We start from the raw sequence: 20745 nt of genomic DNA, 5'->3' as shown, positions 1-20745 counted from the left end.
GCTTACGAAGGGCAGAACTAAATGGAAAAAAAAATTATATTTCAACAAAATAAGACCAATTTGGCCATCTTCATTGTGTTCAAAAGTTTTCACCCCCAGCTCTTAATGCATCTTGTTTCCTCCTGGAGCATCAGTGAATGTTTGAATCTTTTTAAATAGTTGTGTTTGAGTCCCTCAAATGTCCTCAGTGTGATAAGGTGTATCTGTTAAAATATTTTATGTACAATATCTTACTCAGGACAGTACTAAACAAAAAATAACATGCATTTAGTATGATCTCTCTTATTTTATGAAAATTACTCATATTTTCACATGCCCAAACTTTCGATCCCCACTGTGTGTGTGTATATATATATATATATATATATATATATATATATATATATAAAATACATACAATTTTTATAATGTTTAGTAAAAACATTTATATAAAAAATAATAACGGAACTGAACAAATATTCTAATCATAATTTTCATGAAAGTACTTTTTTTTTTAAAGACAAGGATTAAAAGCCACAGTTTTGATTTCATGAGCTCTCTACTTCGGCATTATAAAGCTGCATGGAAACTATGCATTATGACTATACATTTCATTCTGATGAAGACATCCCACTACTATCCAATGAAATGTAAAGGAAGATTGTACAAAAAATATAAATCAATGTGTAGAAATCAATCATCTAATGAGATCTGATACGAGTACCTGACACGGAGAATAAAACTCAGAGATTAAAAAAAAACAAGATGAACACACTTGATAGAAGCCATTAGCTGGACTGAAATCCAGTCTCTCAAAGACTCTGATCTCTAAGTAATGCGGCAGATGGACATTTATACCTCTCATGTTACACTGAAAAATTACTATGAGGGGAAACAGTCTACTTTTTCATATTTTTATGTGCTGAAAAACAATATGTCTTATCATATTAAACAGAAAATCATGTGCAGTGTGTGAGCAGGTTTAAACACATTTTCTGAAGACTGTGCAAGTGTTGTTAGTCCAAAACTCACCGCCGTGATACAATGCAGTTGCCAAGGGGTTGCTGGGGTGTTACTAGGGTTGTATCATGCACAAAATAAAAACTTACTTGCTTACAGAAGTAAAACACTCATCTGTCCAACAAGTCACAGGATTTGACGTCATCTGTGACAGTAGCATGAACAGTGCTGCATTAATTACTCAAACTTTAGGGTTTGTTATGTAGCAAAAGTCTGCAATTGAGCATTTTATTTTATTTTTTTCTAGAAAACTGAGCTCTTTCAGTTCCCACAGCAGGTTCAGCGTGTTTTAATGATGTGAGGACACAATCTCAAAAGCCTAGACAGAGTTCTGCTCTGAGTTTTTACGCCAGGTCATTAAAAAGAGCCGGTTCATAAGACTAATCTGTTTATAAACAACATTAATGATTCAGCTAAAAATGAGCGCAGGAAACACCGTCAGAAAATGCAGACACATTCAAGAATGTTTAATACCCCTAATATCATACAAACCCCAAGAGTCCAGATCTACTTCATGCCAATGTCTGTCCTCAAGTGTCCAGAGCCACCTCTGTAACTGCAAGTAAGCACATACTAACAAACTCATTCAGCTTACAGTTGCACCAACACATGTGTCACACTTGAGGAACTCAATGTGCATTCTCTTCTGGAATGCAACGTTCAACAGGACAGCATATCTGACCGAGGTAGATTAGCAAAACACGGCAATGCTGTTTTTACACGACACGCACCAAACTAATTAATCTGGAGCATATTCCTTTCTGCCGCATTGAGAACCGTTTACGGTCACTGCTTGCAGGCCTGACAGCAAAACAAAGAGCCTCCATTCTCCTGTGTTCTCTGGAGTGCTGCCACATGCTCTTTCAGTGCTCTGAGAAACACAACACAGAGAAATAAAGCCCTTGTATTCCTCAGACAGGAAAGGCAGTGCGAAATCAGTTCTCATGTTCCACAGAGAGAAACGCTGCATTGAGTCTGTGTGGAAGTGTTGAGGAGACCAGCGTGTTTTTAAATACAGCTGTTGAGTGAGAGAGAGAGAGAGAGAGAGAGAGTGAGAGTGTGTGTGTGTGTATGTGTGGAATGTGGAGGAGTCGAGACACATGGTATGTTTAGAAGATCTATGGCATCTACAGACACTGGCTCTGTTCCAGATCATAGTGAGCCATCTACGCAGGCAGCATTTTAAGACATCATGCACCAAACATACTGCAGGCATTCTAGCATACAGTACCTCAATCGAGCCAAACAGCAGCACTGCATGCATCCTTCTCAAAAGGCAAGGCTAGAATACCGACTGACAATATAATTTAACATAAAACATTGCAATTAAAAAACATTTTTGAACTGAAGATTGACTATTTTAAATTTCCAATATTTGCGTGTATATATATATATATATATATATATATATATATATATCTCTGTTCAAAAGTTTGGGGTCATTTTTTGAAAGTCACCAAGGCTACATTTAAAGTAAAAACAGTAATATTTGTGGAATAATATTACAATTTAAACTAATTGTTTTCTATTTTAATTTTTTTTTAATCCAATTTATTCCTCCGATGCAAAGCTGAATCTTACACATTATTACTCCAGTCCTTTTGAAACCATTCTATTAATTATGCTGATTTGCTATTCAAGAATAATTTTTATTAGTAGTATTATTATTAAGTGTTGAAATTTTTTTTTTTTTTTTTTTGGTGGAAACAGTGAATAATTGTTTTAGGAATATTTGAATATTATTTGCTGCCAAGTTTGATCACTTTAATGCATTCTTGCTGAATAAAAATTATTTACTCTCCAAAAATAAATAAATAAATAATATCTTATTGAACCCCAAATTTGCGATAGTAATATATTTATATGCAACACATTTAGGCTGCCTATACAGAGTGTTCCAAATCATAAAACTGAAGGTTGCATTTTAGTTAGGGTGCTGCCTATGTAGGCACCAAGACAGCTCACTAGGTTTTAGAACAGAGCAATTGTGTTCACTCTGCTGGGCTTGTCACCACAAGAGCATCTCACTGAAAAGATACCCTACTACTGGAGTGAGCAAATAAAGCAAGAATTTAATTACGCAACAGTCTGGCCATTATCAATCATGCAATGCTACAAGTCACGTATCCTGTCCTTAAATAAATAGCTTGCTCAAGAATGTGTTATCATCTAATAGTTAACATCAACATCACAACCAAAATAAAAATAGCATTTTCTCTCTATTCTCAAATGCATGCTTCGAACATTAAAGCACAATGAATGCAATGTGTCTTACATTAGCAAAATGAAGATGAGTAAGTGATGACCAAACTTTCATTATCAGATTTATAAAAGGACAACCATCCCTCGGCTTGTAGTCATTTTTCTAGTGTGATTTGAAATGTAAAGAGCCATTATTAGCTTCAAATTGCTTCAGGCTGTTGATGTCTACATTTTCCCGACTAACCATTGTTCTAGAAGCGTCTCAGCTGGGAGTTGTCTCATAAAACCACCCTAAACCTCTAAACTGTACATTTTGAATATGGAGTTATTAATCATTCTGTTGATTCTATTGAGAAAACACCCATCCTGTCACCCTTCATTACCTGCAAAGCAATCACTAGACAGGAACAACTTCAAAGTTAAACCATCTCCTGTATTAATCCAGGCAACGAAAAAAAAAAAAAAGACAATCCAAGACAAATGTCCAACACTCACTAGACGCAACCTTCCATGGGTTTTGCCAAGTTTTAGCAAGCACTCAGTGGTTTGTAGAGCGTTTTGGTGCTCTGAGTAGTTGTTAGGCAGTTTCTAGCGTGTTCTGAATAGTTGCCAGTGCTGGGTAGATTTCTTACAAATTGTAATCAGTCACTGATTCCATTTTTCACATTTTAGGTAATATAATCAGAATCCTTTTATAGATTACACATTGATTTAAATAGGATAATCTTCAATACAAACAGAAATAAAATATATTCAAATTGCTGTTATTAACAACAAATTGCATTAAAGCTGCAGTCGGTAACTTTTGAGGCTCTAGCGGTTAATAAACAGAACTGCTTGCGTCTTGCGGAAGAACATCGTAGCCGGAACTACTTCTCTCTGTTTATGTCTATGAAGAATCACAAAGGTACTGGGTTACTCCGCCGCGGTACCCCTAAGCAATCTAAAATAGTCTGAATATAAACGCTTATTATAGGTGCACCCTAGTGATTCAGGACAAGCTAAAAACACGGCTTGGAAAATGGATTCATGGTGTACTCGCTCATTATATACATTTTTCTACATTTTGAACACAAACAAAGTTACGGACCGCAGCTCTGATTGGTTGTTTCTCACCGGGAGTGATGTATTTCTGCAAATGGCAATAGGACACTGGGAGGAGCCAGAGGAGATTGATTTTTTCACAGATTATCTGTCTCATATTCTACTGTCAGGACATCATGACAGGTTTAACAAATATGTAAAAAATATATTTTTACAAAAGTTACCTACTGCAGCTGTAAACATTACATTGTTAAAGGGTTAGTTCACCCCAAAAAGAAAATTCTCTCATTAATTACTCACCCTCTTGACATTCCTACACCAGTAAGAAAACAAATTAAGATATGTTTGATGAAATCCGAGAGCTTTCTGACCCTGCACAGACAGCAACGACACGGTCACTTTCAAGGCCCTGAAACGTAGTAAGGAGGACAATGTTAAAATAGTCCATGTGACATCAGTGGTTCAACCTTAATTTACGAAGCTATGAGAATACTTGGTGCACAAAGAAAACAAAGTTCTTCTCTTCCGTGTCAGTCTTTTACGCGTAAGAGTATCAAGACGCGAGCGTGTGGTGTTGGTGACGCAGGAGTCGGTGCTCTGACTTTGAACCTGAATGTGCTGTGCCTGGTTTACAAGCAGAGGAAGATGCATGCTGTACATAAAACAGTTTTCGTAAACATGTCATGAAGATTTTGACAGAGAGGAGGGCTTACAATATTTTGCCCAGCCTTGTGAACGCAAATCGAAGACTGCCAACGAAGTTTTTGTTTTCTTTGCATACAAAAAGTATTCTCGTATCTTCATAAAATTAATGTTGAATCACATGGTGTCACATGGATTATTTTAACGATATCCTTGCTACGTTTCTGGGCCTTGAATGTGACAGTAGGGTTGCCGTCTATGCAGGGTCAGAGAGCTCTCTGATTTCCTTAAAAATATCATAATCTGTGTTCTGAAGATGAACAAAGGTTTTACGAGTTTGGGGTGAAATGGCCTGTAGGGTGAGTAATTAATGACAGAAATACAATTTGTGGGTAAACTATGCCTTTAAGGTTTCCTAAACCTGGTGTTCATGAAGAAACTCCAGGGGGTTCCGGAGTTTAATGAAACCTAAAAAAAAACACATACAAACTAACTGCAGGTCATTTGACCATAAACCAATGGCAGAGAACCGTGAACATGCACATCTATTACAAATTAATGAGCTATAAACTTAAAATCTGATCATTCTAATAAAAATGTATTCATCAGTAGTAAATGCTATACTAAAGTATTGAGAAAACACTTTTTATGAGTATTTTAAAAATGTAATATAATCTAATTACAAGTACTTAATTTTTTTGGAATCTGCTTCCATAATCCAAACGACATGTATTCAGTTACTACCCACCATCATTGGTGGTTGCTAGGGTGTTCTGGCTTGTTAAGATAAGCAAGGCCTTAATGAGAAAGTGTCACCTGAGAGACTTTTATATTCTAGTGTTCTGTTGGTATAGGTGTTGTTAGGTGGTTTCCAGAAGGTTTTTTTTCTTCATACATACACACATACTGTGGCTTTCAACACTGGATTGGATAGAACAGCTGTGCAAGCGGTTTCTGTGTGTGTGTGTGTGTGTGTGCGGGTATTAGTATGCGAGGGTATTTAGAGAGAATGATAGTGTGAGAAAGTATGGAAACATTTGCAAAAACACTTAAGTGCTTCAATACCCCGTCCCTGAGGTGACACTTCGTCGTCAGTCAAGGCCACGTCTTTGCTGCACTGAGGTAGAAGTGTGTGTGTGTGTTAATCATTTGAAAACGACCTAAGATCACACAAGATGACATCATAAGCGAGTAAACATTCCGACAGTTATTCACATCGCCGAAGCCATCCTTCCAATTTGGAATTCCTAGAACAGATGTCAAGAGTGAGAGAAGCCAAACTGCAGCAGCTACAGGAGTCCTGCCAACACCTGCGGAGTTCCACATCTTGCTTTCCTATTTGCAGAGATCAAGCTTAAATTCCCCTCATTTGTCAGTCTCTTCTTTTGAGTTTCCAGAATATGAACTCACCCTTAGATGTGGGCACATCAGCAGTTACTGCACGTTATTAACAGGCTCACATTTTCTGCACTTTCTTGGAGGGAAATCTGCAAAACCGATTGTCAAATGTTTTGTATGGAGGTGAGCGTGCAACATATGCATTGGCAGCTACATGCGAAAGGATGTGGATGTATTAAGTGAATGAAATCAGGGATCCTGAAAGTCTGCATCACCTTTTTAAGACCAATTAAAGAAAAAGAAAGGAATAAATTAAAGCAACAACTCTCTAACCTCAAACGATTAGGCATATTTAATTTCAATTATTTTTAATAAACTGTACAAAAAAACAAATACAAAAATTAATTTAATAGTGCCGCCAAAATAAATCTTCACAAAAGTAGTGATGCTTCCAAGTACTTTTGTCTTGTTTTTCAGTGCAAATATCTAAAACTGCATTACATAAAAAAAAATTATCAAGATGCAAAACACACATAATGTAAGTGTTTACGGAGTTATTAATAATATGGGAATTGTTTTATGGGAAATGTATCAAAATGAAATGAATTTCTGATTTAAATAATATCAAATATCTGCCAATGAGAGAAATCAACCTAATTAAAAGGGAAAACAAGTTTCAAAAATGCCACTGACAGATATTTGTTCCTGTTTTAAGCATACAATCACAGAATTTATCTAACAATTAAACTGTTTCAAGTAAATTAATTCTGATTTAAAGATTTTAGGCCTACAGTTGTAGAAGAAGACTTTCTAAGACCTTTTAAGCCATGCAGAAATCCTGGATATGCATTTGCTGAGATTTGGTTGGATGGGATGGATTCTTGATTCAATTGACTTCATACATGATTCAATTTCAATTCAAATTCGATTCAACTCTGATTTCCTTTTTAGGTATATGGGGTCTATAATGTCTATTTTGGTTACAGAAATTATATCACTGACTGCTTAGTGTTTAATTACATTTGATTTAGAGGCTTCATTTTTATTTTAAGTTGGGAACATCATAAGCAATTAGTCATAGAACCAACAATATTCAGTGTGCAGTGCCAAGGTTTCAAGTAAAAACACGACTCGCATCAATTCAAATTGGTAACTTGTCTTTTTTTTAATTGCTCATTAGAGAGAAAAATAAATCCATATTTTTACCCAGACCTTCTGCACAGACTCAAATAATACAAAGAGACAGAGACCTGCAGGGCATGAGGCTGAAACCCAACTTGTGGATGGACCAAATAACCAAACCAAAAATGAGCTGTGCAACTTGGTGAAAGGATACAAATTTACAAACAGTTGCACCACAAACGTGCAGAGAGATGGTTGATGGCCTGATGCCCCACAACACCAGAGAAACCAAATTCCTGCTCCCGAATTACACAATAACTTCTGTGCGATTAAGAAACATGCTGTTTAACACAACAAAACCTTCTCTTCGTAAAGCCCATGGGCAACACTAATCAAATATTTCTGGGTGGAAAATCAGAGCATTTGCATGAGGCTCAAAAGGCTCTCATAAAAAGCCTTCAAAATATCAGACTCGCCTCTAATTAAAATCCCAATAACACAGCGATGTGCTCATAGCCAGCGTGGGAGACGTAATGTGTGTGTGTGTGTGTGTGTGTGTGAGAGAGAGAGAGAATAATGCACAAAAAGAGAGTTATGAGAACGTGCTGGAAAATAATCTCTCAGATTTCATAGAAAACGCTTCCAGCCAATGGAACGTTCTCAGCTGACATCACCCTCTGCTAGCTAAACCTGAACCCATTGAGCACAAATTTCCAAAGTCTTAAAGTCCAAAGTGTGTTAATAAAGATCATATTTGACGCTAATGCATACGGAGGATTCAACATCCAGATTTCCTCGCTCGTGATATAGACGGCTAATCGGCCTCATGTGGTTTTCAAAGACCAGGTTCTGCATCTGGTTTGTATATTTTAAATTTCCTAGTCTTCTGATTCTGAGTCCTGCCCCACAGCCATGGATTATTACACCAGTTAAGTACAATTGCCTCCTAGAAGTCAAATTAACGAGCATCACATCATCATTTTTCTGTTATCTCCAATCAGATCTAAGAGGGAAATTAAAACCATGGACCCTGTTCCTCGCTGGATGACTCTTGTCTAGTAAAGTTACAAACACAATGCAATAACATCCTCATTTCCCCAGCAAAGAAATTAAGCAGAAGAATTTTTGCAAGAGTCCCCCCCTCCCTAAAGTTCATTTCCCATGACCTCCACATGTGTCCAAGAGCGTTTCTCAGGCAGGAAATGCATCGATGTCAAAGGTCGAGGCAATGCCTACGACATCAGAGACTTTAATTACAGTCAGACTGTCTTGTAAACAAACACACAACCAGAGACACATTTAGACACACAACATCTAAATCTTCACTCATAAACAGCCCAGCCTGCAGCAACAGATCACACAAATGTTAATCCTGCACAATGCATTACATCCAAACATTTATTTTCAGTTATTTAAAATCATTTATTCCAGATCTCACACTATGCATCCCTTAGTTTTTCTTCCCATGGAGCTGGAATGTGCAATCAACTGCTTTGCAGGTTTAAAGAAAACTGGAAAAACTTTCAGGAATTTTTTTTTACAAATATTAGCTGACTTTTCATTCCACAATCTTTAAATCAACACACATGCATAACATTTACTTTACTATCAAACTCAAATATTTACACCTACTGTATAACTGGGAAACTTCTACCCAAAAAATAAAATAAAAATTCATAGTTCTTCCCATGTCCTCACTTTCAATCTGTCAGCCTTCTGCAAAATCCCTTTATTAACAAAAGCCAGTTCCTCAATGACATCATCCTCCAGGAAGTGACATCGTTCATGTCGATGGGAAAATAACAGCACACCTGTCAGTACATATTAGAAACTCCCACGAAATTGCCACTCTTAAAACATTACATCGATAAATCCATGTTTTTTTAAAGTTTGAGTTCAATAATGAAGTAAACCATGGAATTAACCCAAAATACCCAAAGCCAATATGCAAGTCTTTCAGTGCTTACGGTGTACCTTCGGTCAGGCGGTCGGCAATGAGCATCGCCATCCATCCCTGCAGCGGCCTGCACGGCTCTGAAATCCCTGGCACTGCAGGACAGAAAGCAAACACTATTACCTCATGGCACAGCCTTAAGGAAGTGCTGACAGATGGAGAGGTTAAACTAGACGAGTCAGTTCTGCAGATGGTGGTGCATCCCTTCCCATCATGCATGCCACATTGTCAATAATAGGCATGGCTGGCTTGTTGAAAAAACAAATTTCTTGGTTTTGAACCAGTCTAAGCTGGGATGCTGGTCTGTGGGTTGATTTTAGAAGGGCATTGGCCACTTTTCATCTGGTCCAGCTTAAACCAGGTAAGACCAGCAAACCAGTTTAGGATCTTTCAGCATTTTCCCATTCCCATCTTTACTGGCAGTCTACACTTTATTTAGTCACTACAAATAGGAGGATGTTTTACTTAGTTATTTATTTTTGGAGCATGCATCCCTTAGCTCAACTGGTGCATTAGATGAAATATAACTCAAGATCAATGACAGCAACTTACTAATTCAAGTGATATGGTTTTGTTCAAACATGCTACTATGTTACCAGAGTTCGAATCCCGATTTAACATAGTTTTTATTTTACAAGCCGGCCACTCAAACTTGCGAATTAAACTTACATTAACTTAACAGCAAATGATCACCCTGAATTTGTCGTATTGAACATGACAACGTCGACAATTTGATAACCTTGACACGTCATTTTGTATTTGACACGTAGCTAAAGATGAAATAGGCATGGTGCTCAATTACACACAAACTTTGTATGTTGTCAACAGTAAGGAAAAGTCAAAATCATCACTTAAGCCCTAGCTTGACCATTTTTAGGTGTACTATTATTCCTTTATTCGACAGACTATGTCTTCTAAAAAATAAAAAGGAGTGATTTTTAATGAATTAGCCAGTATGACTTGCGTTCATGGCAACTCAAATTCAAATCCCAATTCTACATACATTTACCAAATCCTTTTGCGTTTCATTAAGAAAAAAAAGGTTATAGTTTGAATAGAAATGACACTTGATTGCACACAATGCTTTTTGGACTGCTGTCAAGAAATCAAAGTCATCTGAAGCTCTATAACATAGCTTCACAAAAAAAATTCATTTTGAGGTAAACTATAATTTTAATCATCATAATAGGTTACCTCTACCATTAATTTAATAAATATATATTTTTCTAATAAATTAGCAATGATTTGCTTTCAAGGCTACTCAAATTCGAATCCCGATTCGATATACATATATTTTTATAAACAACAAAACAGCATTGAAAATGTCAAATGTGACCCTTGACAACAAAACCAGTCATAAGTGGCAGAGGTATATTTGTAGCAATAGCCAAAAACACATTGTATGGGTCAAAATTTTACTTTTTCCTTTTATGCCAAAAAGCTTTAGGATATTAAGTAAAGGTCATTTTCCATAAGATATTTTGTAAATGTAGTTCCAGAAATATCTCAAAACTTCATGTTTGATTAGTAGCCTAATATGCATTGCTAAGAACTTCATTTGGACAACATTAAAGGCTGTCTTCACATATTTTGATTTTATTGCACCCTCAGGTTCTAGATTTTGAAATAGTTATATCTCAGTCAAATATTGTCATATAATAACAAACAATAAATCAATGAAAAGCTTATTTATTCAGAAAATGTAAAAAAAAAAAAAAAAACATGAAAAAACTAACCCTTATGACTGGTTTTGGGGTCACAAATGTCAAAATAATCAACATCAAGTTTTCTAGAGGTCTACAAGATCATGACAAGATTGCATTTGTGGTAAAATATTGCTTCAGTCAAAATTGCAGATTAATTTACGTCTAACATGATCGAGGTGGGGGATTACAGTACGTAACAAATCAACTTATCGTCTCAGGTTCGAATCCTGACTTGACGCACACGAATAAACTTGACAATGACCACCAGGAAGAAAATGTGACGTTTTATCCATAAATCCCTTTGTTTTTCACGAGTAAATGAGTAATAATGGTTTGAATGAGCATGAAGCCTCGATCTTACCTTGATCGCCCTTGAACTTTCGCGCGGCTGTCAGCTGTCATCAGTCTGTCAATGCGGCTAAACAAACAGCATCACCATCAACAACAACAACAACAACAACTCCATCAGCGCCACTATTGACTTTAACCACTGCTTATAATTTCTTGCATCACTTCTGTCCCGTTACCCCTTTAAAATTCTGCAACTCCCACCATATTTTCCAGAGTCCTGCCCCTGTCAACAGACGCTCCTCTGTTTCTATTCAACCGAGAGGAGACGGCAGCCCCACATATTCACGTCATGACACGATAATACATACAGTGTCTGCCAGCCCTCCCATCCTCACACTGGATTCAACGACTGTTCACACTCCGGTGTTATGCGAATTATCCTACATGTCGCCCCCAAACAGAAAACTCTCAACAAAGCAAAGAAGTGAATGTGCGGAAATCTCTATGCGAGAGCAGTTCGGTTTGTTTTGAGGGGAGACTTCCATTGAAAACTTATCAAACGCTGCATATTTCACCTAAATAGGATCGGGATGCATTAGGGGAATACCGACAGATATGCCAAATGATGATGATTTTAGTACATTCTCTCAGTTATTGGGGATTTTAGAGTTCACTCAGTGTCTTGACGTGGCGGGCCACTCCTGGCAATATAACGACCTCTAGTGATAAAAGCGATGAGTAGCCTACATGGTTTTCACTAGAAGAAAAAAAAAGAGAAGGGAAAAGAAGGCATTTATGTAATTTACTCACCTTCATGTCGATCATAAGTCTTAAGTAGCCTAATGTTTTTTCTTCCTTCAGATTTAGCGCAAAGTTGCGCCAAAATACACTACAAACTCCATTTGGATTGAAATAATTCCCTTTAGGTCTAAATATGTGTGTTATTCACAAGTATCTCATTTTTTTTGTCGACGTCAAGTCTCAATTCAAATTGCTTATGAGTCTCAAATCATTTTGTTTGCGAGTCAAGTCTCGTGTTTTCATCTTGGATTTACCACAGCACGCCACATTAACCAGACACTAACTAGGTTAATCTATTTGACCAATTAATTTAACTCACCAACAGCCCAGCAAACACAGAACGTTCCCCTAACGCTCCCTTATGGTTCCCATTTGGTTATGTTTTTGGGAACCAAACGTGGGATGATTTACTTTTCTTTTTCAGAAACTGGTGAACATAAACTCTGACAACAATGTGTGGTGAAAGTTTTAAAACATGTAAAGTTTTTAAATGTTTGGATTAAATTTAGTATTTCTTAAACTAATTTTAAAGGTAACGTTTTATGCATCTCAAATAGCACACCAAAGGTAATTTTTTTCTTCTTTTTTTTCATATTTTACCAAATAACTGATAAAAATGGCGCACACAACTCATATTCCATAGGGTTTGTTATGGTAAACAAGCACACCATATATATATATATAAGTATTGAAAAAATTATGCAAAGGTTTTCTATGTTATTGCAATTTATTTAGACAAATGTTCAAATAAAAAATAAATCTGTTTTTATAATGGATCAGAATCTGGCACAAGATAAAGAAATGATAAAAGGTTCCCAAGGCAATGTGTCCTAACATGAGAAATTGTTTTAATAAAACTTAACCTCTACAGGCTAATAGTGACTAATATCAGTAAACATCTCCATAACTCATAGATGCGCAGCTTTTCCAAAGGAATTTTTTTGTATTATTTTTTGTAAGCAATGTACAAAACTGAAATCTTGACCAAAATCAAACTCGTACATCATGTTCATTTAAAGATCATCATTGAATAACTTAAATTTGACTCTGTTCCTTACATAAAGCTATTGTATAGGTTCAAATGGCATATATATTTATGTTTTTATACTTTTACAGTCTTCAAATTGAAACTGGAAACGGGAAACTGGAGAGTATATAAAACAAGAACGTAGATAATAATAATAATAATAATAATAAACAATTGTAGGCTTGTTTTTATGTCATTTCTTTAATACACCAATTGCATAAACAATTTATAACTAGAAAACGGCATATAAAAATGACAAAGTTAATGGCAGTCAGAAAATGCTGATATTCTGTGTGGCGTTAATAAACTGCAGCCCGCTGTTTGGTGAAGTGGTGCTGGGAACAGAGGTGTTGGAGACGGAGCAGTAAAACAGCTCTGCTCCGTGTGAACAGTCCTGAGGGAACAGCACCATCATGATCAAACCGATAATCATCACACAAACACCTGCCGCCAGGATAATGCTTGGGATGAGGTTTTCACCGCGAAACCAGCGGCCGTCCGAGAGCTTCAGGAAACAGGCGGCCGGGAAGATGAACATGAGGGGTATGGCGCTCAAAACCCCCTGAGAGAGACATGGAAACACAACAATTACACTCATCTCTGAATGATTGACGGCTGCTTCATTGATGTTGATGAAGCAACAGGTAAACTCACATTGAGTTCCAGCACAATACCCAGACAGTCATAAGAGAGCGATAGGACAGTCGCCGCTGAGACGATCACAAGGGTAATGATGACATGCGTGGTGTTACTGAGCTCTCCTTTAAAAAACACATTAGAGATCACCTGGAACAAAAACATAGACAACATCAAGAAACAACCAACTTTAAAGAAAACTAATTAAATACAACAACAAGCTTTATTATTATGTCACACTTTAAAATGTAAAACATATTGCATATGGTAGACAGGATAAAGCTCTGAAAAATTCAATCAGGAGTCTACAGATTTGTTGCATCAAATTAAAGGAGGATATTAAATGCCTTTCATTTTTTTTTCCTTTTTAATAAATAATAAAAAGTGTTAAAACCAGGGTACTATTTCACATTATTATGTGCTATTTTAGTATCACTGAGATGCTATTAAATTTAACCTTATTATAGTTTTTAGATTAATTGTAATTTTAATTTTGTTGTGCGTTTTTGTCATTTTTTATACTTTTTTTATTTTGGATGGTTTTTACTGAATGAAAAAGAGAAATGTTGCCTAAGAAACTACAGTAGCTGAAATACAAATAGTTTGCATTTGTGTATATACTGTACATTTTATTCCAGTTAACATTCAGTTAATTTAATGTTACGATTTTTTTAATGGTTTTATGTTAGTTTCAACCATAATAACTCATAAGCATTCAATTAATATACCAAACATATATATATATAAGTACAAATAAAATCATTGTCCCCAATAATGCTGCAATTCCCATCACAACAAGTATTGTAGAGATAAGTATATTTATGATGGAAAGTCCACTTAAAGGTTGATCAAGGCCATGATCAGATTTTCATTTCAGGACATTTGTCAAGTTTTCAAGTAGTCAAAAGTGCCCCATTTGAAGAATCACCCATACTGTATATACAGTAAAAGCTTCCATTATCTTACCTCACGGGTTACAAAGCACTCCAGAGGGAACGTGGTGATTATACTGATGCCATAGCAGAATCGACCGAATGTAGCTAAGTTATCATTCCTGCAGTAGTTCTCGAATATATCACCTTGGACAAGAAACACAAGAGGAAAACATGCAATACTTTGCAAGCTTTTTGTACCTTATGACACAGATTTATCAAAGTAAGAGGTGCAGATATTGTGAGATTATTTACAGTTATGTACCTTGTGTATAACCAGTAAAAGTCACATAACCCGCAGCAGCAAAGACAGCACTGACCAGTACAGCTGAACCCACAGATACATGAGTGACAAGAGACCAGCCGCTCAGTGTGGGCTCCCGCAGCGACCCGTAGATCATAAAGCTGTTGTGGTGGCAGATAAAAGCTGAAAAATATGAAATGTCAAAGTTAGGATTGAAAAAGGTACTTTTATTCATATATGTTGCTCATCGCTGATTGTAAAACCTCACCGAAAGACATGACAGCAACTGCCTGAATGGCATTCCACCGTGCAAACACCCATGCATCTTCTGACGCAGGTCTATGGGTGGACATAAAAATGTGATTAATGCATAAAGCTAGTTATTCGTTTTAGAAATAACTATTTTTGTTGTTTGTGCATGACCATGCAAACACCACTGCCAGGGCGTTTTGAGTGTTTTCACAGGGTTTCTGTAAGTTATATAAAGGTAAATTTAAGACTTTAACTGTATTGTACTGATTTTTTTCAGCTTGGTGAAAAATCAATCATTCAATCTGGGTTAAACAAGGGTTAGGGGTTTGCTTCATCATACATCACAAACTGTGTGTATTGTTTCACTGCATTGTGACACTATGTACATGGCTTGTTATTCTAAGGCCAAAAATATGATGGAAAATCACATAAAAAAAATTAAGCTCAGTGAGATCATTTCTCAGAAATGAGTGTTTCAAATGGTAAATCATTATCCTGAGCTGCGGTCGGCAAACATCAGCATATGGTGGATGGTGTGAATGAATGCACACAGACGAAGAGAGAGATTTAATACATCTGTGGTCCTAGTGTCGCTGCTCTCACAACCACTGTGATGAGGATGGCAAGAGTCAAAAGCATGGACAATAAAGATACCTGGAACAGAGGGACAGATTCATTACTGTCAGGTTTAACCTATAAAGCCAACCGTTTCTTATTTCATTGTTACATTTCTAAGTCCTCTCAACAGGATAAAAACTTTGCTGAAATACATGTAAACAATCAAGATGAACACTTACTAGACTAAAGTAACGTAAGTTTACTTTAGTATTCATGCATAATGGTTTTTTTTTTGTGTTCTTTTATCATGTCATCCAGACCCATGTGATGTTATTTTTCTGTGAAGCACAACAATGACTTGGCTTCAGATAACTTGGAATGTAGCACACATGTCATATGGGCTATTTTTATGAAACATTTATTATCCTCTTTCGTCTATTTTAAAAGCCCAGCATAATCAGACAAGGTCACTGTTGTATGAAAAAAGTGTCTGCAGAAAAAAAAACAGACAAGTAAATAACAGCTAAATGACAGATTTACTGGGTGAAATATTCATTTAAAGCCACAGATCACAAATTATTACATTACAAATATAAAATATATATATAAAAAAAAAACAGCAAAGAAACTTAATATACTCAACCTTTCCCAGCTTTGCAATATCTTTATAGAGAGACAGCGGGAGTGTAAACAGAAGAGTGGACATCATTATTACGAAATGTCTCTCTGTAAGAATGTTTCCGGGACCAACTGGAAAAACAAAGAGCACATATGTCAGGTTTATGCTGATTTATCAGCAGTAAGAATATGGCATCCATACCCAAAATGAATTAATTTCATTCGGACAAGTCATGTATTTTTTCTATGATAACATGCTGTAACTTTTGGAACTCAAAACTTCCTACACACAGAATTTTTTTTTTTTTCTAAAATCCATTTATTAACATAAAATTAGCCAAAAATGATAACTGAATTATTACTTTATTGTAATTCTTTTTTCTGTACAAATAGACCTCTGGACAAAAAAAAAAAAAAATTACATTAAAATTAAATAAAAATATAAATTAAATACCATGACCTCTTTGAAATAATAACCAGCTCACCTCCTTGAATTCTCATAAACACTTTGGTCAGCGTATCACCTGTGATGATGTTGTAGCTGATCATTGCTATATAGGAAACAATAAAGGCAAAAAATAAAAAAGATCTATTCTTTAAATCTCACTTCACTTCACAATATTTATTAAATAAAATGTAAGGATGGATAGTAGATGTCTGTGATTACCAATGAATGGGTAAAGAAACTGTAGAGCCGACACAACCAAGTATCCTATCTGGCCAAATGTGCTTTGGACCAGAGACTGATAACTGTGAGTCCCAGACAGATTTCCTCCTCTGACCAGCAGGATGATGGAGTAATCTGCCCAAATTGAAAACATTACATTTGTCCACATTTAAACAAACACTTGTATTTACTTATTTACATATATAAAGTAAATCAAAATGCTCTTAGACGTTTATTTACTATGCTCATAGACAGTGTAAAATACTTCATGCATTGCTTAAAAAAAAGCACAACAGTAATACTCATGTTACAGGCGTAGTTCTCTCAAAAATGACATTTTGGTCATCATTTCAATAAAATTAGAATGTCGTGGAAAAGTTAATTTATTTCAGTAATTCAACTCAAATTGTGAAACTTGTCTATTAAATAATTTCAGTGCACACAGACTGAAGTAGTTTAAGTGTTTGGTTCTTTTAATTGTGATGATTTTACCTCACATTTAACAAAAACCCACCAATCACTTTCTCAACAAATTTGAATATGGTGACATTTCAATCGGCTAATCAACTCAAAACACCGGCAAAGGTTTCCTGAGCCTTCAAAATGGTCTCTCAGTTTGGTTCACTAGGCTACACAATCATGGGGAAGACAGTTATCCAGAAGACAATCATCGACACCCTTCACAAGGAGAGTAACATTCACCACAAACATTCACTGCCAAAGAAGCTGGCTGTTCACAGAGTGCTGTATCCAAGCATGTTAATAAAAAGTTGATTGGAAGGAAAAACTGTGGAAGAAAAAGATGCACAACCAACCGAGAAAACCGCAGCCTTATGAGGATTGGCAAGCAAAATCAATTCAAGATTTTTAGAGAACTTCACAAGGAATGGACTAAGGCTGGGGTCAAGGCATCAAGAGACACCACACACAAACGTGTCAAGGAATTTGGATATAGTTGTTGTATTCCTCTTGTTAAGCCACTCCTGAGGCGTCTTACCTGGGCTAAGGAGAAGAAAAACTGGACTGTTTCAGAGTGGTCCAAAGTCCTCTTTTCAGATGAGAGGAAGTTTTGTATTTCATTTGGAAACCAATGTCCTAGAGTCTGCAGGAAGGGTGGAGAAGCTCATAGCCCAAGTTGCTTGATGTCCAGTGTTAACTTTCCACAGTCTGTGATGATTTGGGGTGCAATGTCATCTTCTGGTGTTGGTCCATTGTGTTTTTTGAAGTCACTGCACTCGTTTACCAAGAAATCTTGGAGCACTTCGTGCTTCCTTCTGCTCACCAGCTTTTTGAAGATGCTGTTTTCATTTTCCAGCAGGATTTGTTGGTTAAATGAATGTGGTGTTGGTGTGCTTGACTGGCCAGCAAACTCACCAGACCTGAACCCCAGAGAGAATCTAAAGGTTGTTGTCAAGAGGAAGATGAGAAACAAGAGACCAAAAAATGCAGATGAGCTGAAGGGCCACTATGAAAGAAACCTGGGCTTCATACCACCTCAGCAGTGCCACAAACTGATCACCTCCATGCCACGCTGAATTGAGTCAGTAATTAAAGCAAAAGGAGCCCCTACAGAGTATTGAGTACATGTACAGTTAATGAACATACTTTCCAGAAGGCCAACAATTCACTAAAAATGTTTTTTTATATATATATTTTTTTTTTATTGGTCTTTAAAGTATACTGATTTGTTGAGAAAGTGATTGGTGGGTTTTTGTTTAATGTCAGCCAAAATCATCACAATTGTAAGAACCAAAGACTTAAACTACTTCCGTCTGTGTGCACTGAATTTAAGTAGTATAAAAATCTAAGTTGAACTACTGAAATAAAATAACTTTTCCACGACATTCTAATTTATTGAGATGCACCTGTAAAACAAAAATGCATTGGGTGTAATATCTGAGCTGCTGTTTGTCATGGTGAGGAAAGCATTACGGAATATATTTATGGTGAAATATTATGGAGATTTACTAACAAAGAGATAAAACTATCATAGCACCACAAAACTATCACGAAGTTGTCCATATGAATAGGCTACATTTTTCTATGCATTTTCATTTTAATACAAATGATTGCCTAAACTTTATTCTTGGCTTCATTTGTAACCAATGCATGCAAGTGTTTTAACACATTACTTTGATGTAAACGCAGTGAACGGCTCATGCACATTTGCAGTGCATACCTGTGATGAAGGCAACCAGAACAAGCAGCAGGAGACCCATTGGGAGGCCGGCCTGACTCAATGCATACGGCAAACCTTGACGATTGAAACCAAGAGATCAGAGATGTGGAGAACATGAAATAGATCAAAAATGTGACAACTGCCCCCAGTCTCCCCCAAAGGAAAAAGGTCTGATGACTAACTTTTTTTTCCTGGTCAGGCAGGTGATAGAGCACAAAAATAGCTACTGACAAGAATGCATACATTAAATATTTATTGCTGACCTTTTCTAGACCCAAAGATTTATCATAGGACCAGAAAAATATGTTTTTCTTTTTTTCCTGCAGCTGAAGCATGTGAACTAACTGTGGCTGCTCTACAGTCATATGATCCTGCACCGCGTGGAATCTAAGCCACTTCTCACATACTGACCTACGCACAAATGTGACTATTAAGAAAAAAACATCATCAAGCATGCTTTTGACGAGAAAAAATAAATATATATATACACTGGCAGCCAAGAGTTTGTACAGGCATGCATATATATAAGTGTACAGTTTAAATAACACTATATAACACATTCTCTTAACTTTATGAGAAACGCTTACAGTATTAAAGGAGGTTAATGTACACATGATGATGCTTTTCCCTCAACATCCTCTTCAACTAATCAATTTAAAATAATACTAATCATTTTGTAAAAAAAAAACATTAAGCATGCATTTTTCAACATGTTTTAAGTTTAAGAGGAGCACATATTTTGTTCAGTGTGTCCAAACTTTTGACTGGTACTGCCTGTGTGTTTACTCAATTTAAAATGATACTTTTTTTTTAGAAACATCGGCAACCAAACATTACCTATGATCCCAGATCCAATGATGGAATTGATGAAATTAAATGAAGCAGAGGATATTGAACTAGTTCCACGTTTCTCCATGTCTTTATGTGAAGACAATAAACAATCCCTGTCACTGTCCATCTGCAGTCCAAGACAGAAACTCACATCACAAGACTGCTCAGTATATCTCAATATATCGATTACTCAATTATCAAAACACACCTCTTGAACTGTACCGCTTTTTTCTTCTGTTCTGTGGTTCTCTAACATCCCTTCCGAGATGCCCTGTTGCACTAGATGGATGTTTCCCATGTCATGGACTCGAGCAGCAGTAAAAGTGCTCCATCTGATTCATTCGGTCCACCCACAGAATAAAAATACTCCCTTTACTGCAGCATCGGCTGCAGGCTTTCTACGTGAAGAACTTAATCTGTGTTTGACACAAAGCCTGTTAAACCGTATTATAGCTAGATGAACATTTGCTCAACAGCCTCACTTTATTGGGAAATAGTAGAAAGTAACTGAACTGAAATACAACTACAGAAAATGAACATGGGATAGATAGATAGATAGATAGATAGATAGATAGATAGATAGATAGATAGATAGATAGATAGATAGATAGATAGATAGATAGATAGATAGATAGATAGATAGATAGATAGATAGATCTATAAAGACACAGACAGGGATGCAAAAAGCTCTATGCCATATGT

The 20745-nt window shown here is 36.2% G+C and overlaps 2 protein-coding genes across 8 annotated transcripts in view; both read right to left on the bottom strand.

The window, feature by feature from the left end:
• The window catches only part of LOC127965224 (cordon-bleu protein-like 1), a 52520-nt gene extending 40180 nt beyond the window's left edge, over positions 1-12340 (bottom strand). The window contains exons 1-3 of one of the 7 annotated variants that reach the window (XM_052565912.1): positions 12109-12340; positions 11369-11425; positions 9322-9396 (exon numbers count right to left, since the gene is read on the bottom strand). In XM_052565912.1, coding sequence (XP_052421872.1) covers positions 9322-9396; positions 11369-11409 — 116 coding nt within the window. In that variant the 5' untranslated portion in view covers positions 11410-11425; positions 12109-12340. Of the gene's footprint in view, positions 1-9314; positions 9397-11368; positions 11607-12108 lie in introns of those variants that run through there. The other 6 variants (XM_052565914.1, XM_052565915.1, XM_052565916.1 and 3 more) reach the window with 6 other exon arrangements.
• Positions 12341-13308: 968 nt separating this feature from the next.
• On the bottom strand, positions 13309-20392 carry slc38a11 (solute carrier family 38 member 11). Its single transcript, XM_052566250.1, has 12 exons — positions 20252-20392; positions 20050-20170; positions 19213-19287; positions 17034-17168; positions 16852-16917; positions 16392-16498; positions 15765-15844; positions 15207-15277; positions 14960-15121; positions 14729-14841; positions 13781-13912; positions 13309-13688 (listed from the first exon to the last, which is right to left on the bottom strand). Exons 1-12 carry the CDS (start codon positions 20339-20341, stop codon positions 13398-13400), a joined length of 1443 nt encoding a protein of 480 aa, XP_052422210.1. The 5' UTR covers positions 20342-20392; the 3' UTR covers positions 13309-13397.
• Between the last annotated feature and the right edge of the window lie 353 nt (positions 20393-20745).

Source organism: Carassius gibelio, chromosome B9 (assembly GCF_023724105.1).
Source record: "Carassius gibelio isolate Cgi1373 ecotype wild population from Czech Republic chromosome B9, carGib1.2-hapl.c, whole genome shotgun sequence".
Lineage (NCBI taxonomy): Eukaryota > Metazoa > Chordata > Actinopteri > Cypriniformes > Cyprinidae > Carassius > Carassius gibelio.
This window is presented reverse-complemented; position numbering and strand designations above follow the sequence as displayed.

Coding starts and splice junctions, on each gene's coding strand:
- slc38a11 (XM_052566250.1), bottom strand. CDS start 20,341: ATGGGAAACATCCATCTAGTGCAACAGGGCATCTCGGAAGGGATGTTA. Junction 19,288..20,049: donor CATTGGATCTGGGATCATAG/GTAATGTTTGGT, acceptor TCAATCGTCAAG/GTTTGCCGTATGCATTGAGT. Junction 13,913..14,728: donor AGTGCTTTGTAACCCGTGAG/GTAAGATAATGG, acceptor TTTTTGTTCCAG/GTGATCTCTAATGTGTTTTT.